This window comes from Phocoena sinus, chromosome 3, assembly GCF_008692025.1.
Source record: "Phocoena sinus isolate mPhoSin1 chromosome 3, mPhoSin1.pri, whole genome shotgun sequence".
Taxonomy (NCBI): Eukaryota; Metazoa; Chordata; class Mammalia; order Artiodactyla; family Phocoenidae; genus Phocoena; species Phocoena sinus.
The window spans coordinates 82,935,490-82,955,986 of record NC_045765.1 but is presented as its reverse complement, the minus strand read 5'-3'; the positions used below and the strand labels follow the sequence as shown (position 1 = coordinate 82,955,986).

General features: G+C 37.2%; 1 protein-coding gene across 1 annotated transcript in view; it reads left to right on the top strand.

The window, feature by feature from the left end:
- The window catches only part of MAN2A1 (mannosidase alpha class 2A member 1), a 164,121-nt gene that overhangs the window by 26,852 nt on the left and 116,772 nt on the right, over positions 1-20,497 (top strand). The window contains exons 2-3 of the mRNA XM_032627990.1: positions 3,929-4,186; positions 6,477-6,621. Coding sequence (XP_032483881.1) covers positions 3,929-4,186; positions 6,477-6,621 — 403 coding nt within the window. The remainder of the gene's footprint in view (positions 1-3,928; positions 4,187-6,476; positions 6,622-20,497) is intronic.

Genomic DNA, 20,497 nt, shown 5'->3' with positions numbered 1-20,497 from the left:
CAGCTAGTGTCTTATATGGGACAAATAATTATAGAAGTTTTTGGATTTAGCAGTTAGTTGTATATAGATTGATTTTGTTCATAGGGCAGTGTGGGTACTGATCTTGGTTTGCTTGTAGTAGGCTCTAAATTTTCTCTCAAAAGTCTTTGCTATCAGTGATTTTTTTTTTTTCTCAGTTTTTCTTTTTCACCAGAAGCAGAGTAAATCAAATATCATGACCTCCTTCGCCACTCCTTGGCAGTGCAACACTGTGGCCTCCCTGTAGAACTGATTAGCAAATCAAAGAATAAAGTGGTTTTCTCACAAGTGATTTTCTTGCCCTACAGAAAATTGTCTTTTTCAGTATTACCATCAGCATTCTTTGACTTGTCAGCATAACTGAAACATTATCTATGATTTCTGTTACTTTAATGCAGACTACAAGTGTATCTTTTTAAGGTCATATCATGCTTCTCTGTTGTGTGTACAGAATTTGCTTATGGAAGTATGTATATTTCAAGAATTTTAGCTGTTTGTAGCGAGACTTTATTCCACTGCATAGTATAGTTTAAAAAATGATTTTCATTAGACCATTATGCTAACATATCTCTAGGCCACAATTTTCTCCATGGACTTATTAATTCAGTACAGAATTCCAGGTACTGATCATTAATTGTATCTTTAAAGCTACAATGAGATTGAAAGTCATCTTTAATGCCTGCAGGATCTTTTTTCATGGAACATCCATCGCCTGTAATGTTTATTTTGTATAATACTCTCGTCCATGGGCTTTGGGACTGTGGCCATAGTGAGAATATTCGCAAAAGGAGGCTCTTTTTCTCAGTGTGTTCTTTTAAGCTATAGGTGGCTTTGCTATGTGCATGCCTCCAAAATTATCTTTTCCCGAAAGTACAGAAAGATCTGGAGAAACATGGGCACCAATGAATTAATTTATACATTATAAGCGTCTGATAAAACACTTAGCATCTTTAAAAGCTCTGCGATGGGGCTTCCCTGGTGGCGCAGTGGTTGAGAGTCCGCCTGCCGATGCAGGGGACACGGGTTCGTGCCCCAGTCCGGAAGGATCCCACATGCCGCGGAGCGGCTGGGCCCATGAGCCATGGCTGCTGAGCCTGCGCGTCTGGAGCCTGGGCTCCGCAATGGGAGAGGCCACAACAGTGAGAGGCCCGCGTAACGCAAAAAAAAAAAAAAAAAAAAAAAAAGCTCTGCGATGGTGGTATTTTAGACCAAGCTAAGGTTTTATTTTATGGAGGTGTGTAGCTTTACTGCAGGCAAGACAAGGCAACATGTTCTAATTCTGCTTGGATTCAGAGGAACTTGATTTACTGTTGTTACCTGCTTCGGTAGAAATTGCAAGCATCACGTGAAGTAGGCTTGTATCTTCAGTATTGGAAATATTCAACGAAACTCATCAGTGGTGATTTCAAAAAGCCTCAGTCCGGGGTGTTGTGATAATGAGTGAAGAAAAGTTTTTCCCTTATTTCAGACAGCCTTTGATAGCATGTCTGTTTAGGAAATTAAATACAGATTAGTCAGCTGTGTACCTAACTCTCAAATATTTTTAGCTTCTTTGGGTGAACTTTGGGTTAGGCCAAGGGCCCCCTTTGGTCTTTCCACGAGAGCCAATCGACCAATATGGATGTGTGCCTATAGAGAAAGATTTGTAGTGTAATATTGCTCAATTGCTGACCGGCAACCTCCATCGTTAGCTTCTTTGGACCCTGAACTAGTGTGTCAGTGATCCATCAGGTTTCATTTGTTTTGCCATTTCTAGTCAAGGACTGATCCATATTCTCTCTCTTGCTTTTCACGGGGGGAAGTGAGGCTTGTCTTGCAGGATGAGTTCTTTGCTAAGACCTTGCACTTTCTGCTTTTCTATACATTGATGAACAGGCTTGAGTTCTCCCTTGTAGGACATGGCACCCCACCCTAGAGGTGACAGTTGCCTTAAAGGACTACAGTTCTGACCTGTAGGGGGCTCTTTCTATCATATGTGTCTAAGTAGAGAGGCCTGTGAGAACATCTTTCAGGTCTGAGGAGGTCCATGGCCATCTTGTGCTCTTTGTTTCTTCAACGTCTAGGCTTTGGGTATTCATCTCCAGTGTTGTCTCTCCCGCTCACCCTCAAGGTACCTTCCTGCTGGTTTGCTTCTCATCTTGGCTATAGTAAGTCCCCTACATACGAACCTTCAAGCTGCGAACTTTCAAAGATGCGAATGTATTATAAACTTACTACAGTACAGTGCTATCAATATATAGCCGATTGTGTTAGCTGGGTACCTAGGCTAACTTTGTTGGACTTATAAACAAATTGGACTTACAGACGCGCTCTTGGAATGGAACTCATTTGTATGTAGGGGACTTACTGTACTTTTTTTCTTATTCCAAAGTATCTCCCTTAGTCCCTTCAGACTTCTGTCACCTCTCTCACAGTTTGCTGAAGTGGTCTTCTCTTGGTAGATAGCACTCTTTTGATTTCTCCCTACCCCTTGCTGAACTGGCCAATACTTGGAACTTGAATCTTTCTTATTCTTGGCCTCCCCGTTACAAAATCCACAACCACTCATAATGGACTAAAGAAGAGTATAAATACCCTTAACCAGTTTTTTCCATCTTGATTATGGCCTTCCTTATGTATTTTTTTTATCAAAAGAGGATCAATCATGTCATACATGCTACGTTTTTCATACATACTATTTTAAAACTGGGTTTTCTTCACTGTATCTCCTGAAAGTAACTTCCCAATATTTCTTTGTTTAAAAAAATTTGTATTTCTAACTTTTTAGCGACTGAAAACTGTTTCATGATATTAGATGTATCACTTGACCAGTCCTTCACTTTGGGACATGTAGGTGTTTTTTCTTCTTTTTTTCCTTCCCCCTTTCTGTCTTCCTGTTATTTACTGGTGAGAGAACTTTTGTTTCTGGGTGTACGGATTTGTTTATTTTCTATGCATATATTTTATTAAACCTTAATGTGGACATTTTTGGGGTCATAGCGCAGGCTATTGCTATTGCTGTGGCACAAATGCAAGGTCACCTTGTGTATTCAGACAGGGACCCATATCTAATGCACATCTGTTTTTCCAGCATGTAACCTTATGCCTGTACAGTGGGTGTTCACTAAAGAATTATTGTTGAGTTGAAGAAATGTAAGGGCCATGTGATAAACATATAAGTACTATGTATTTGAGACCCAAGATATAGGAGTGAACAAGACAAAGATTGTCATTGCTCTCATAAGTTGAAGGTTTATTCTATATAGCATGGTTTATGTTTAGAGGTGGCAAGCCTCTACATGTGAGGATCAATTAAAAAAACGGAAGGATACACAGTATAGTAGAAGCAATCTAAATGACTTACAGTACAGTTGCTTGGGGAAGGTTCATGCCAGTCTTTTTCATAATATAGCTAATTAAGAATTGACTAGTTGATTTTTCTATTGATGATAGTTCTTCTTTAGGATTGTTCACTAGTGTTACTGATTCAAATGGAATGATCTTTTTTAGGTTCATACATTTTTGCTCTTATAAGTAACTGGAATCAATTATAGTTAAATTTAAAATTTCATAGCTGAGTATAATATGATGTTATACTCAGTGATTTTAGAGATCTGAACTGAAGATCTTTTAGGGCTGGGTTTGGGGTAATAGAAAATATAGTCCCCAATATTTTTGGTCTTTCTGTTGCACATTTTAAAATATGACTAAACAAAGATTGCAGCCATAGAGAAGATTTTCTGCTGTAAATTGGTGTTTTAACAGCCAGCTGTTATGCGTTCATGCATTATGTGATCCAACTTATAAAAGTGGATAGTGAAGGGAGAGTAGCTGCCCTCTTGGTCAGGCACATAGTTTAAAAAAAATGTTGTGTGTCTCTGCAGAGCTATATTAGAGTTTCATATAGCTGCCTCTTTCTTTTTTATTGTAGGGCCAGCTCTCAATGTTGCAAGAAAAAATAGACCATTTGGAACGTTTGCTAGCTGAGAATAATGAGATCATCTCAAATATTAGAGACTCGGTCATCAATTTGAGTGAGTCTGTGGAAGATGGTTCGAAAAGCTCAAAAGGCAATTTCAGCCAAGGTGCCGGCTCACCTCTTCTGCCATCGAAACAGTTGTCTCTCACAGTTGACCCTGGAGACTGTCTGTTTGCTTCACAAAGTGGAAGTCAGAGTTCAGATGTGCAGGTAATGTATGCATTTGTTAATAATCACTGGGCTTTGATTTGTTTTTGTTTTTTTAGATTTGATCTGGTATCTGTTCTTAGTTGCTGAATTCTCTGGATTATCATTTCTATTTTTGTAAAATCATTTGATTAGTCAAGTGATCATTAATGTTCTTTTGAGTGATAAATTTCTGTAATTCTGTTTCTCCTAATTTTTCTTATTTTATACTTCCTGAGTATGGCCTTTTCTGTATGCTTCTTAGGTCTTATTTTCTGTAATAGTTGAAGACCTTCAGAGGTTTAAATCTGGCCAAAGAGATTTTTTTTACCTTCCTTTGGAGAGTACCAGAAAAGCCCTACTCTTAGTATATATCTGTTCTACATTATAGGTTTCACACAGTGTAAGGTTAGATTCTTTTTACTGAATATGCCTTTGTGAGAGGGAAGGGAAATGTTCTAAAGCTGTGCTGTCCAGGATGGAGGCTGCTGTCCACCTGTGGTTAATGAGCACTTCAAGTGTGGCTAATTTGAATTAAGATGTGCACTAATATCCGCACAAAGTGTTGAAGAGTTAATGTGAAAAAAGAATGTAAAATATCTTGCTCATTCATTACATGTTACGATGGTAAAATTTCAAATATATCAGGTTAAAAAATATATCATCAAAATTAATTTTACCTATTTCATTTTACTAGAAAATTTTAAATTATGTATTTGGCTTGCATAATATTTCCCTTGGGTAGCACTGTTCTAGAGGGTAGGGGAGTTGAAAACTAAGGTAAGAAAGGACTTCTGCCTTTCTTAAACTTTCGGTGTGTCACTCATGTTTGCTCTGTTCTACAGATTGGCAAAGAGCTATTTTACCGTTGTACCTTAGACTGGAACTTGGTGACAGGACCCTGGGGTGTGAATATTTTAAAGTTGGACAAAAGGAGTTGGCTCTGGCCTTGCTTCAGAGTAGAAGTTTTCATTAACTCTTGGGGACAGAGAACATGATATGATCTCGAGCCCATGGCTCACAGGCCACGCAGGAAGCTGGGGACAGTGGAGCTGCCCGGGCTGCGTGCCTACAGCCTCATCAGCCTAGTGTGTGGCCAGGTTCAGATAGGATCACGATCCTGTGCTTTGAAGGGGTATCTATTTCTGTAAGGCTTGGCTTTGTTTAGGTTTTAATTAAGTACCTTTTAAAGGGAAATGATAAAATCTTTTTTGGGGGGGAGGGGAAGGGTCTAAATCTGAGCTGGACAGAAAGGAGCTGCAGAGCAGCCATGGAAATGAGGCAGAGCAAGGCAGCAGGGTACTGGGAAAGCTGCAGGGCCCCAGAAAGACCTGGAAGGAATAGCAGAGAGTGCTCTCACATCCTCTTATCCAGCTGGTCACCAAAGATTTGTTCTCATCCTTGGGAGTATTTTATTTTAGTTATAAACTTCCAAGTGAAAGATATATTATTGTCTTAAAATACTTTGTATTCACTTTTATATGACTTGCTTATCTAAAAAAAATTTTTAACCCATTTATGTATTTATTAGGATGTAATTTTTTAGTTTGAATTTTACCAAAGGAGGTTTGTGTTCCTTGTTACACTTACTATTTTAAAGAGTATGAAAAATAAGTTTTTAGGTTTGTTTGGCTTTGTTTTTTGGTAATATTTTTTTCCTTTTTGTCTAAAAACATTATTATCTAGAAGGAACACTACATTGGAAACTTAGAAAATATTTGAACACTAAAAGCTAAATCTCAATGTAAAAAATGCTTCCATTTTTAAACCTAGTTGACCCTGTTATAGTTTTATTTTTAGAATAAAAAAGGTAAACATACATAGGCAAAATTAAAGAATAGCTACAGATCCATTTCCATTCAGATTCAGATACATAGGAGATTGATTATAATATAAAGACGAAGTATAAAATAATTTTCAGTACCGTGTTTGAAAATGCTAAAATACTTGATCATGATGAAATTTTTTTTTGTTTGCTCTTCAGTTCCCATCATTTTCTATTAAATTGTATTGGAAGTAAAGCAAGGGAAGAAGAATTGAATGAAGATATTTTGTATTAGAAGCAGAAGAGGAAGGGGATTATTTATCAGGTTAATTATATAATGCAAATAGCATTTTAACCCTTTGAATGATGATGAAATATTTTCTGTCTTAAACTCTTTAGATAATGTCTACAGAAATAGTTTTATCTTTTAAAATATATATACAGTATAGCAAGGAGTAGTTTTGAGCAAATATTTCCAACATTAAGTTTAAATTAATAATGGTTATACATGATTAAATTTAACTTTTTTTCTTTGTCTCATATTTTTAGATGTTAGATGTTTACAGTCTAATTCCTTTCGACAATCCGGATGGTGGAGTTTGGAAACAAGGATTTGACATTACCTATAAAGCTGATGAATGGGATACTAAGCCCCTTCAAGTCTTTGTGGTGCCTCATTCCCATAATGACCCAGGTAAAATTAGTACTTCAAAAATCTAGAGGTTAATAAGCCCTTGTAGGCCCAGAGTATTTTAATGAGAATCTGGTATAACCCACTTCTCATATATTTGAGACGTTATTCTCTGACTTTTAACAATAACATTTATTTTATATGTAGTTGTGTTCCCATTTTATCAATTTATGAGCCATTCAAGGATAATACTTGTATAGTATGAAATAGGAATAAACACAAGGTTTTAGCTGGCTTCCCTGGTGGCGCAGTGGTTGAGAGTCTGCCTGCCGATGCAGGGAACACGGGTTCGTGCCCCGCTCTGGGAAGATCCCACATGCCACGGAGTGGCTGGGCCCGTGAGCCATGGCCGCTGGGCCTGCGCGTCGGGAGCCCGTGCTCCACAATGGAAGAGGCCACAGCAGTGAGAGGCCCGCGTACCGCAAAAAAAAAAAAAAAAAAAGGCCTTAGCTTTGGGAGATGAAAAGTTATATGTATTTAAGGCACTGATAGTTCATTTTAGTTACTTCTTACGTATTGTGTGGGAGAATTATTTCATGTCCATAAACTCCATGTTAGAAAATGCAGAGTGCTCATGGGAAAGTTTGTATCTTTAAAATGTAGAAACAGTATAAAGTGGTTAAGAGCCTTGATGTTAAGCAGACATGAGAGTGAGTCCCAATCCCAACAGTGTTAAACAACTTTAGGCCAGCTTCTTAACATGAGAGTAAGTTTTTTCCTAGGTAGAATCAGGCTAAAGTACTTACTTCATAGGGTAAAATGTTAAAGGTATGTTACACAGCCCTAGAGTAACTGCTATCATTATCATTAATGTTATTATTCTTTCATATAACAACTTTTGTTATTTACTGGGGCCAGAGATTTTCCCCCCAAGGTAAAGGGAAGTTGCTAAAATGATGATGGGAAATATGATTCGATGTTTATCTCTGTTAGTGTGAGGACACAGGCACTGAGTAAATGACCAGTGAATTAAGTTGCAGGATTTTTTTTGTAATATACTTCCAAAGACCTCTTTTGAATGACTTACTTTTGCTTCTATTTGTTATTTTTCTCAATTTCGTTATTACTATCAGAGGCACCATATTCATTTACTACTTTGAAGGTTTTTTTCTTTATTCCCAGTTTTCAATTTTGTCATACTTATATTCTTTTCAGCAAGTTTATTGTTATGTATTTATTTCTGTTTCTAAGACAATAGAACTTGTTACTTTATGTCCAGACAAATGAGTTGGTGAAGCTTTGTGTGTGTGTGTGTGTGTGTGTACGCATGCACCCTGCTTTTGGGTGTGAGAGATAGTCTGGGAGATAGAGCTTGGATGCTGAAATGTTTGAATTTCCAGTATACTTCAATATTTAGAATGCACAGAGGTATAATATATGTGAAGTCAATATTGTTCTGGAAATTTGTGATGAGCAGTTACTACACATCAGCTTCTGACTTGGTTTCCTTGTCTTTGGTCTTAATGTCTTTATCTTTTCCTAAAAATCCCTATTAGTCTTATTAACTTTTTCTCTTACATGTTTTATATCACCTTCCTCCTTAGTCTTAGCCTTTCCCTTCAAATCAAAACTCAGGGTTGCCTGGGCACTGAATAAAGGCTACAGAGATTTGGTGCCAGGCAGAATGAAGCAGACCTTCTGGTGTCCTTGGGCTTATTTATCTATAAAATGTAGAAAATTGTGTATCTATAAAACAGAGGTCGTATAGTGGACAAGAATTAGTTATAAAGTAAGTACAAAAGGTGATGAAAATCACATCTAATAAAAATTCCTTTTGCTATTTATCTACTTGAGCACCAGATTAAATAGTACATTTGCATTTAGGGGACACATATGAAAAAACAGTCTTTGTTTATATCTGGACTCACTCAGTGAGGTGAGGTGCTCACACTTTACATGTGGGATCTGAGACTTGCCTGTAGGACTGCAGATTTTTTTCTGTAAATCTCATTTACTCTGAAATAGTCCCTCATTGAGTAAGATAGTGGCAGAGCCACTTTTATTATTTAAATTGTTCTCTCCTCCTCTTTTCTCTGCCAATCATGTATTGTTTAATTCTTGTCACTTAATTGGGTATGTGATATAATTCCATTGTATACTATTCCTTGTAGGCTTATAAATACACTTAGCGGTGTGTTTTACAAAGAGCTTCTAATGCAAACCCAGCTCTCCTCCCTTTTTGATTTTTTACATACCTTTATTATCCTTTCCTTTTTTCTGCCATCCTCAATTTCCATCAATCTCATTTCTTGTTATTCTATAACGTGGGCTCTTAACTGAAATAATAAAATTTGTAGTTTACCAGGCAATGTGCCAAACGTTTTATAAACATCTAATGTTCACAATAACTTTTGAAGGTTAGTGCCACTATTCATGATGAAGGTGTTACCAACTTGCCAAGGTTACGCAGGCAGTAAGTGGCACCAGAATACTTCCCTGTTAGTTTACCTGGATCTCCCACCCAGATAAACTTGAGTGTCAGAAAACATGTGTCTCTTGTTACACTCTGTCCTCATTGCCTAGCCTAGCACTTCGCATGTAGTAATCGCTAAATATATGTAAGGCCTTCACTGACCTGCCTCCGTGCCCTTTTCACACGGTGTGTATACACATGCATTCATGCTTGTGTATATACACACACACACACACACACACACACACACACAAACACATTCATGCTTGCCTATAGGCACAAATATTAACTTCTCCTTGGTCTCCTTCCTGGAGTGTAAGCTCAATGAGGGCTCGAACTTTGTCTTATTAACCAGTGGAGTTAATGCCTAGAACAGTAATCAGCACATAGTACAGAGTCATTCAGTTAAATAAGTTAGTGAACAAAAGAATGTGACTGCAGACTCAGATGAAACAGTTGACTTATTCTTTGGCCTATACATTTAACTTCCCTCCTTCACTTCTTCCTGCTGTCTACTTATTTCCATTCCTTTAAAAAATAGCTTATTTAAAATGTGCTTTTAAATACCAGTAACAGACAATATTAAGCTCTTAAAGGGCAGGGACTGCCTCTGCCCTTTAGACTTTGTTTGCATTAAGCTTCCTTCTTTTTGCAGTTAGTATGTTGTTTTGTGAGAAGACATTATGAATAACTGTTCCTGACTGTAATAAGTGAATCTGTCTGTTGGTATCCTAGCAACCACAGTTGAATCTTTTTGTCTTAGTGAAAGATGTTAATGACCCTTACCCTCAGGCCCTTCTCCACTTGAGACAAAAATAATGGTCAGAAACAGACCTTTTAAAACTAAAGTAATTTTTGCTATCAAGCAAAATGCTAGAGAAGAACCTGACTTTCCTTAATAATTTTCACTGCTCCTTAACAAGAATAGAATTCAGATAAACTAAATTATTCTGTGAAAAACTGAATCACTCAGATCATGAAAAACCACTCTTTCAGTAGAGAAGAGATAAGTATGTACACATACATTCCAAGTCAAAGTGTGACTCTGATGGGAAATCTTTGTATAATACTCCTAAATGAATGTGCAATTAAGGCAGTTTACTTTCTAAATGAAATTTATAGAGATTTGTTTCCATTTTCTGCCGCAACAATTTAAAACAAACTTTAGCTCAGTAGTTTATCAGTGAAGTGTTGTCTGTTGGGGATAGAGTTTAGAAGATTCCTGTATTTAGTCACCGTACCTAAAAAATTATGTTGCTGTATTTTTATATGTGGAGATATTTTTCTTTTGGGATCAAATTGGAAAGATAAATTTCAAATTATATTTGTATATTAATAAAATTCCTAATTATGTCTTCTTCCAGTGCATAAGGACATGTAACAATTATATAATATTTTACATGGTTTATATGAGATAAAACAAAGTTGGAAAGGAATTGTTAAGTAAATACTGATAATTTTGTACCTTTATGCTTTTGAAAAGTTTTGAATCATAGACCATGAAATTAAATGTTAGTTGATTGATACATGTTCATGTTGTATTTAGTAAGCTGATTAAAACACAGTTACAGCACCTTTGTATCTACAATCTTATTTCTTTGCTTCCCACTAGTTAAACTGCTGAAATATTTAGTTAATTTTCCTTCAAAGAAATCACAGTGTGTAGAGAGAAGATAAGGTATACTAAATGAAAAATTGGACAGCATATTGTTAGTTAAGCAATTTGTAAAATGAGTGTTAGAAAATAATCCCCTGTGTGGTATGACTCCAAAACAGAAGGAAGACCTAGGCCCAAGAGTCACAATGGAAAATAATTTTCTTTCATGCATTTGCAGTTCTTCTGCAGAGTTTTTATTGACTCGATTGAGTGATTAGGATTTTCAGCCTTTTTTTTTTGAAAATTAAGAGCAGATTTTTGCATTTATTATTATATGATAATTTGAACTGAATTTGTTTATGTATCCTTATTCTTAAAAAGTTTGTGAAAAAGAACAAAAACATGTGAGGACATCACAGTGTAATGTTATTTCACAGCTTTTCTGTTCAAATACTGTTAAGCACAGTCAGAAGAAACCAGTTCTGGCCAGCCATGGTTGAGTGCTGCGCATGTAGGTGAAAGGCAGTGGGGACAGAACTCAGGCTGCCAAAGGAACCTGCCTAGTGGAATGAGATGGTCAGGAGGAGGAGAGCATTGTACGCGGGCACAGTTTGGGGAGTATATTTTTCTGTTTAGTTATTGTGGGATAAAGCGAATTCTTTCGTTTGGGCTACTGTGATGGGAAATTTGCGTTTCTGGAGCTAAGATACTATGACATTCATTGCCTGTCCTGCCTCAGGTTGTGTTTGGTGTGTGTTACTTCATGGAATCTGTCCTGCAACCCTGAGAAGTGGTAAATTTAAATCCCATTTACCAGGTGAGGACAGTAAGGTTAGAGAAAGTGTAGTTATTTGTTCCAGGTCAGTCAGTCATAAATAAATGGGCAGAGGAGTGAACTGGATCTCAGATTTACCTGATTCTAAGATCCACGTTCTTTCCATTTTCTATACTGCCGCTTAAGATACTTTATTTAGTTCAGATGTTGCTAGTATTTATTTTCTTCTTGCTTTATGGGCATTAGTTAATTTATTAGCACATTTATCTGACCTTTGGGTTGTTAATAGAGTTGCCAGATTTAGCTGGGGAAAAAAAGAAAAACAGGCTGCTCAGTTAAATTTAAATTTCCTATAAACAATGAATAATTTTTTTACATGTGTTGCAAATATTGTATGGGACACACTTATACTAAACATTTATTATTTATCTGAAGTTCAAATTTAACCTGGCATCCTGTATTTTATTGGGCAATCTTAATTGTTAAGAAATAGTGGCATTTAAAAGTTAAATATTTACATGGCTCTTTAGGGTTGTCTTTTTAAGAGATCTCTAGAATTGGTGTATTGAGGTTCCTTTTTAGAGGGAAAAAGTCTGATTGTTTGGGCTCTGACTGGACTGTATTCCTTAGGAGCACAAATGTCAGGTAGCGCCTAAGAGATGTAGGTGATCATGTAAACATCTCCCGATTCCCCTATTTTGATTACTTTTGTCTGTCATCAATCCTGGGTGCATCAGAGCTCACCAGTATGCTGGTTACACAAATAATTGCTGGCACTATGGGAATTTACTATGTTCCAGGCGCTGTTCTAGGTATTTTACATGTGTTGAATCCATCACTCCTCTCAGCAACTTTATGACAAAAAATCCTGTTTTTACCCTCATTTTGCAGATAAGAAAACTGAGGCAGAAGAGAGGATAAGTAATGTGTCAGTGGCAGGGCTGGGTTTGAACCCAAGCCATCTGGTTCTGGAATCAGAACTTGTAACCATTAAATATTGCCTCTTGCAGGTAATACTTCTGAACCCATAGGAGAGCTTTTAGGAAGAAAGTCTTTTAAGTTTTTCCAAACCAAATGCTATCTACTTTAGTATTATTAATCACGTAAAACATTTTAGTAACTCTCTTGCAAAAGTAGATTCCTCATTGCACTGTTTCCTATCCTTTTTTTCTTCTCTTCTATCCTTATTGAAACAGACATCTTTGTCCTTAAATACTAAATTAGTACATGAAATGGTGAGTGGTTTTCCTCATTGCTACATATTTTACAATTAGAAAGTGATTGAGAAGCCATATTTTCCAGCTTTTAAATGGTTTCTTCTAGAAGCTTTGATTATTTGCCCAGTATTGGGTTATTCATAAGGCTAAGTACATAGACTCCTCACATATTCTAAGAGTAATGCCACAAAAGAATATACATGTCTCTCATATTATAGACAACCAAACTCTATTTGGAGAGGACTTATTAGGCCTGAAGTGTCCTCATTTGGTGTGAGTAGATACTCATGGATGAAATTCTTAACAAGAGAGGGAGGTAACTTTAGCACCGACTTAGAAAATATTTTAGAGGTTGATCTCACAATTGCAGGTGTCAGGTATCAAGGTATGCAGGTCTTTTAAAGGGCATTTAGAAAAGCAGTACAGTAAGAGGTCACATTTGGCCATTATACATATACAGCTGGGGTGAACAAAACCCCAGCTGTCCTAATAGTAATGCAAATATGTTCTTGTGGTGTGGGATAGAATTTCCAGTGACAGCATCTTACATGGGTTCAAAAAACATGCTGTATCTCAAACAAGTTAATGGAAGTGAAGCTGATATGCTTTAAAAACTATTAGATGACACTGAATCACCTGGCAAAAAGGTTGGGTTATTTCGAAAATCTGAGTTTAAAAGCATTTAGAGGAATCAGCAGGTTTGCAGGTTTCCAAAGACTCAGCTTCATCTTTGACTCTCCCTCTACTCTCTTCTGGAAACTTAAGTCAATTAGTAAAGGCGCTTCATTTTGCCTCCTTGGCCTCTTATTTCCCTCTGTTTGTTTCCACTGCGATCCATTACCATATTTTAGCAGAATTATTGCAGTGACCTCATTTCCTGTTTTTCTTCTACTTTACCTTGTTAGTCTATCCTTTATACTCACAGTCCAGTTATTTTTGAAAACACAGCTCAGAATACCTTAACTTCCTCTCTCCTAAGTTCTTGGTGAGAAACAAGGATCGTTTAGAAGGTTTCTGTGATCTGACCCCCTACTTCTATTTATCTCACCATGCTCCCACCATGTAAGCTGCAGTGCAGCCATACCCAACTGCCTTCTGCTACCTGAAACTGACACACAATTTCATGGCTTAGTGTCTTTTCCATATCCTCTTCCGTATTTGGAACTTCCACCTTTTCTGTCTAACCAGATGACATCTAATTTAAGAATCTCTCTTCTGTCCTTCTGGTAGGAATTTACCATTTCTTTATTCCCACGGCATTTGGTTCATACGTTCACTGTAGAATCTGTTTTCATTTAGCTTAGCTTTATCGTTTTGCCCTTATTAGATGCTTGGTTTGTGTTTGAACGAATAAACCAGAACAGAACGTTAATTAGAACTCTTCCACAGTTTATTGGGGGGGAAAATACGCTTATTTTATAATAGAGATGTTGGAATTAAAATTAATCAGCATGTGAGTTATGGTAATACCAATTAAAGTTGTATGTGACCCCTTAAGTGTAAGATTGGATGTTGCAGTCGAATATTGAAGGGTTTGACAAGTGATGGAAGAAACCGTTGTCCATGTTGAACATGTAGAATAACTTAATTACTAAAATAAAGGAGATTTTTTAATGCACTCTACTTGTATTTTTAAATTTGAGAATATTATGTTAAAATGGAAATAAATTGAAGCATGTTATAATTTTTCAATGTTTATTATCTGGATATAATTATTTTTGACTCAGAATCTTTTTATGTTTTCTTAATAGTTGGTACCTATTTAACTTTTGAGTGGAATTAATGTACTCATTAAAAAATCATTATTGTAGCAGTTAAAACCTTAATAGTGTAACAATGATTGGAGGGGCATGCCTTCTTCCGGATGTGTGTTTTTAAATCATCTTAGGGCTGACAGAGCCTTTTTATATATAAAATAGGAACTTAGAGATATTGTTCAAAGATTATTAGGTTAGTATCAGAACAGAGAGTGAACATAGCAGAGCTAATAGTATGTGGTATCTTTGACCTTTGGTTCATTTCTAGTTGAAGTAGTAAGTTTGCATTTATACTCCACTTGCATTTTTTTCCAGTCCTTTCGGCACCACACTTCATTCATCTATCAAGCACTTACTGAACTCTTGCTGTTATAGACTGTACCAGGTGCTAGATTCATGAGAACTGACTCGTTTGAAGTTCAGGTTGTAGCACGTGTCTAGGCTTGCTTCTAAAATTTGCAGGACCTGGGGCAAAAGTACATGGAGGCTGTCAGACACTCTGTCTAAACATTTAAAAGTTATAAATCAAACTAATACATTGCTAAATAAAATAGGTCTCTTCCTACTCCCTTGAGAAATAGCTCAGAGATCTGGAAGTCCAGGTGTGGGTTTAGATTGCTTGGGCTCCACTTCCCCACTGGAATGTGCTGGTGTTGTGGGGAGAGCCAGCCTCCAGGTGGCCCAGCCCCCTCTCCTCCCAGACCTGGCCTTGTCCTAACGCAGGAGGGGCTCTTCTTGCAGACACCCCAGCACTCTTCCCACGCCCCTACAAACTGCAGCCCCTTGGCTACTGCCCAGGCTAGTTCGACTGTTCGACCTGCAAGTTCGACTGTCCTGGCAGGTAAAGGCATCATAGAAGGCCCTGGGAGGCTCAGAAAGCTGTCTTGGGGATGTTTGGACACAGATTTCTGGGTCTCGGGGACTCAGAAGGGCAGGGCTGGGTAGGACAGACTGGGCGGGCAAGTTCTTTGCGCTGTGGATTTATCATGTGGAAAGGGATGTGGTCAGAGGAAGAATAGGGAGAGCCCTCTCGAGTCCAGTGCTCAGGGTGGGGCAGTCTTTGCCCAGGTCCTAAGGGTGGTACTGTGTATGCCCTTGAACCAAATAAAACGAAGTGTTCCTTAAGAGGATCAGGTCTCCACGAAGTCTGTAGACTTCAAAGCTAGATTGGGTCCAAAATTTTAAAAATAAATTGTATTTTGTTAGTGAACAATTACTAAGTGTGTATTTGTTTATGCACATTAAAAATAAGCAGTAGAGTTTTCAACTTTATTAGTTTTCTGTTTTAGAACTTAAAAACATTTTATGATAAAATAGTGATAGTGAATTTGGAATTATGCTGGCTGTATAGAACTTCTAGTTGTGTACTCTTTGTTTTTAATATTTCCGCACTTACTTAAAATAGTGATTAGGTGTTTTATGGGTGATAGTGTTGTTAGAATGAGAAAGAATAAATTGAAAAGTATTAATGCTGTTCTAGCCCTGGTTCAATTTCCAAGTGTATTCAAGGGAAAGAAAAAGGCTGTGAATTGACCACTTAAGTAAATCAGTTTGCAACCGAATGTCCCAAGATTACTCAGTCTAGAGGTAGGAATATAATTTTATGTCACAAAAATTCATCCCATACAACTTTTTGTAAAATACTATCTTTGTGATTGGTCTCATGTTGATATACAACTGGAGTTTTACAGTAATTTAGAAGAAGAAAGAGCCAATTCAATGTAAAAAGGAATACTTGATTATGCTATTGTATAAGAGCAGTAAAAGCTAATTTACTGTTATATTACTCGATATTGAAAGCTGCAAGAGGCTATCTTTCAGTTCATTCTTAATTAATTGTGCTGTATTATAGTGATAGTAGTATCTATTATAGATGAGTTTTATGCAAGACTTTTAAGTTGACATCTCTGAGCTTGTATTTTGGCTCACGTAAATATCTTTGACATATTTTCTGCATGATTGTTGAAGACAGAATGGATTAATCAGTTCCTCTATGAAAACTCCTGTGATAAACTATTCTTTGAAATGGCCTGAGTTCATAACAACGTATAACTGATGAAAATAAGTAATTGTATTTAAGAAAATAACCCTTTCACTTATTAATCTTCATAAAGACTATTTTTTCTAAATTTGCCTCTTCTGCTAGGTTTCTAGTGTTTTATTATTGAATTAATTTTGGAGGCATTCCTCTGTTCATAGTTCCTTTCTTTAATTGAGTTATCAGTCAAATAATTAGGGATTAATTTTGACCTTTGTTAAAATTTAGGTAGTAGATGTGATGTCTTAGGGACCATAATTCTAGTAGAGCCATTTAGTAATTTAGATGGTCCTTATTGAGTACCTATAATAACATGGTACACAAATTGATGTTACTTACATTTGATTTCAGCTCAGTCTTGCAATACAGAGGTAGATGTATAGTAAGTATTATGATGGTGTTTGGTAAAGTAGATTCTCTCTGCATTTTTTGAATAGTAATAACACTTATGTTTTCTAGTGTGATATTGGTTCGCCAGGGCTGCCCTTAAAAAGTACCACAGATCAGGTGGCTTAAACAACAGAAAATTATTTCCTCACAGTTCTGGAGGCTAAAAGCCCAAAATCAAGGTGTCTGCAGGGTTTGTTTCTTCTATGGGTCTCTTGTCCTGGCTTGTAGATGATCATTCTTCTCCCTTTGTCTTTACATGGGCTTCCCTCTGTGTGTGTCTATGCCCTAAATGCCTCTTCTTAGAAGGACATACATGGTACCTTGCAGGTATTGCAGGTTTGGTTCGAGACCACTGCAATAAAGTGAGTCACACGAATTTTTTCCCAGTGCATATAAAAGTTTTGTTTATACTGTATTCAAAGTGCAATAACATTGTCTAAAAAACCACAACATACAGACCTTAATTAATAGATACTTTATTGCTTAAAAGTGCTAGGCATCATCGGAGTCTTCAGCCGGTAGAGGGTCTTGCCTCGATGTTGCGGGCTGCTGACCGATCAGGGTGGTGGCGGCTGAAGCCTGGGGTGACTGTGGCAGTTTCTTAAAATAAGACTACAGTAAAGTTTGCTGCGTCGACTCCTTCTTTCATGAATGATATCTCTGTAGCATGCAATGTTGCTTGATAGCGTTTTGCTTACAAGTAAGACTTCTTTAAAAATTGGAGTCAGTCCTTTCAAACCTTTCCACTGCTGCTTTATCAACTACAGTTATATAATATTCTAAATCCTTAGTTGTTATTTCAACAGTCTTCACAGCATCTTCATCAGGAGTAGATTCCATCTTAAGAAACCACTTCTTTGCTCATCTATAAGGAGCAACTCCTCATCCCTTAAAGTTTTATCAGGAAATTGCAGCAATTCAGTCATTTTCAGCCTCCACATTTAATTCTGGTTCTCATGTTTTTTCCACCACATTTGCAGTGACTTCCTCTGCTGAAGTCTTGAATCCCTCAAAGTTATCCCTGAGGGTTGGAATCAACGTATTCCAAAATCCTGTTAATGTTGATATTTTGACCTCTTCCCATGAATCGCAGAGGTCCTTAATGGTATCTAGAATGGCAAATCCTTTCCAGAAGATTGCCTAGACCCAGCAGAGGAATCACCATCTATGGCAGCTATAGTCTTATGAAAGGTATTTCTTAAAGAATAAGACTTGAAAGTCAAAATTACTACTTGATCCATGAGCTGCAGAGTGGATGTTGTGTGAGCAGGCATGAAACCAATGTGAATCTCGTTGTACATCTCCATCAGAGCCCTTGGGTGACCAGGTGACCATTGCTAATGAGCAGTACTATTTTGAAAGGAATCTTTTTTTCTGAGTACAGGGTTTCAGTAATGGGCTTAAAGTATTGAGTAAACCGTATTGTAAACAGATGTGCTGTTATCCAGGCTTTGCTCTTCCATTTATAGAGCACAGGTGGAGTAGATTTAGCATAATTCTTAAGGGCCCTAGAATTTTCAGAATGGTGAGTGAACATTGGCTTTAACTTCACTAGTCACCAGCTGCATTAGCCCATAACAAGACAGTCAACCTGTCCTTTGAGGCTTTGAAGCCAGGCATTGACTTCTCCTCTCTAGCTAAGAGAGTCCGAGATGGCATCTTCTTCCCATAGAAGGCTGTTTCATCTACATTGAAGATCTCTTGTTTAGTGTTGCCACCTTCGTTCATTATCTGAGCCAGAATTTTCTGGATATCTTGCTTCAGCACTTGCTGCTTCACCTTGCACTTTTATGTTAGGAAGTTGGCTTATTTCTTTCAACCTCATGAACCAGCCTCTGCTAGCTTCAAACTTTTCTTCTTTATCTTCCTCAACTCTCTCAGCCTTCATAGAATTGAAGAGAGTTAGGGCCTTGCTCTGGATTATTAGGCTTTGACTTAAGGGAAGGTCGTGATTGGTTTGATCTTCTATCCAGACCACAAAAACTTTCTCTATATCAGCAATAAGGTTGTTTAGCATTCTTATCATTCATGTGTTGATTGGTTAGCAGTTTTCATTTCCTTCAAGAACTTTTCCTTTGCATTCATAACTTGGCTAACTGTTTGGTGCAGGAGGTCTAGCTTTTAGTCTCTCTCAGCTTTCGACACGCGTTCCTCACTAAGCTTAATCATTTCTAGCTTTTGATTAAAGGTGAGAGACATGTGATTCTTCCTTTCACTGAACACTTGGAGGTCATTGCAGGGTTATTCATTGGCCTAATTTCATTGTTGTTTTGTATCAGGGAATAGGCAGGCTGGAGGGGAGGGAGAGAGATGGGGAATGGCCTGTAGAGCAGTCAGAACACTGTTTAAGTTCACTGTCTTATGTGGGTGTGGTTTGTGGCACCCCGAAAACAACTGCGGCAGCAACATCAAAGATCACTGCTTACAGTTCATGGTAACAAATATAATAATAATTAAAATTTTTGAAATATTATGAGAATTACCAAAATGTGACAGAGACACAAAGTGGGTAAATGCTGTTGGATAAATGGCACTGATCGATTTGTTTGACAGATGGTTGCCACAAACCTTCAATTTGTAAAACATGCAACACCTGTGAAGCAAAATAAAGCAAAGTGCAATAAAACGAGTTATGCCTGTATTGGATTAAGGCCCATTCTCATGACTTCATTTTACCTTCATTATCTCTTTAAAGACCTTACGTCCAAATGCAGTCACATTCTGAAGTGGGTGTTACTGGGTGTTAGGACTTCAACATATGAGTTTCAAGGGGACACAATTCAGCCTATAATGGGGGCATAAAATGAATTCTATGCAAATTGAAGTGTTGGGTAACCAATATGTTTAAGATGTGGAGCAATTTATTTAATGTTTTAAATAAATTGTATACTCTTTCAAAATTAGATGTTAGGAATATCTTTTATTTCTCCTTTGACCCAGTTTGATTGTAGAGATGTGGAAGGGGCAATTAAAGACTGATGATGATTATGATAATAATAATAGTAGCAGCAGCTATTATTATTATTATTAACTGCTATATTATATACTGGGCTCAGGTCTGAGCACTTGATATTTTTTGTCTCTCAGGGGTGCTGCATGGTCAACAGGGAGTTAGGGCATCTCCATTTAAGGATAGGTTGAATTTTCTTTGGGAATCCAGATGTGGATCCTGGCCTCAGTGCTCTGGGACAGGGTCTAGGTTGTACCTTTGTGAAGCAAGATGGGATTCTTTGTAAACCACTATTTTATGAGACATCTTTGCGTTTTCTGTAGGTACAGGCTTTTTATTTAAACATGAAAAAGTTGACTTATTCAGGTAGTATTCTTTGGTGACAAACCAGCTTAAAAGTGCTCCAGATCAAGAAAGTCCTATAAAGAATATTTTACACTATATTCCTATTTGGCTCATAGCTTCATACCCATCACTTTGTAGGTGCTCAGTAAATAACCGTAGAATGAATAGAGTTCACTTAAAGCAAAAGGGAGAAATATAGTCACACTGGCAGTGCCCTTTAGAGGCTCATATTTGCATTGTCAGAATAGTATATTGCCGGCTCAGCCCTCGTAGGTTTTTGTTATTTTCTGCCAGCAAATACAGTATGCATTGAATATTCACTTAATTGTAGACAGACAAAAGAAATAGCCAGTTGTATCCCTTGTATCTTAGACCTCCCACATGCTTGAGGCTTGGT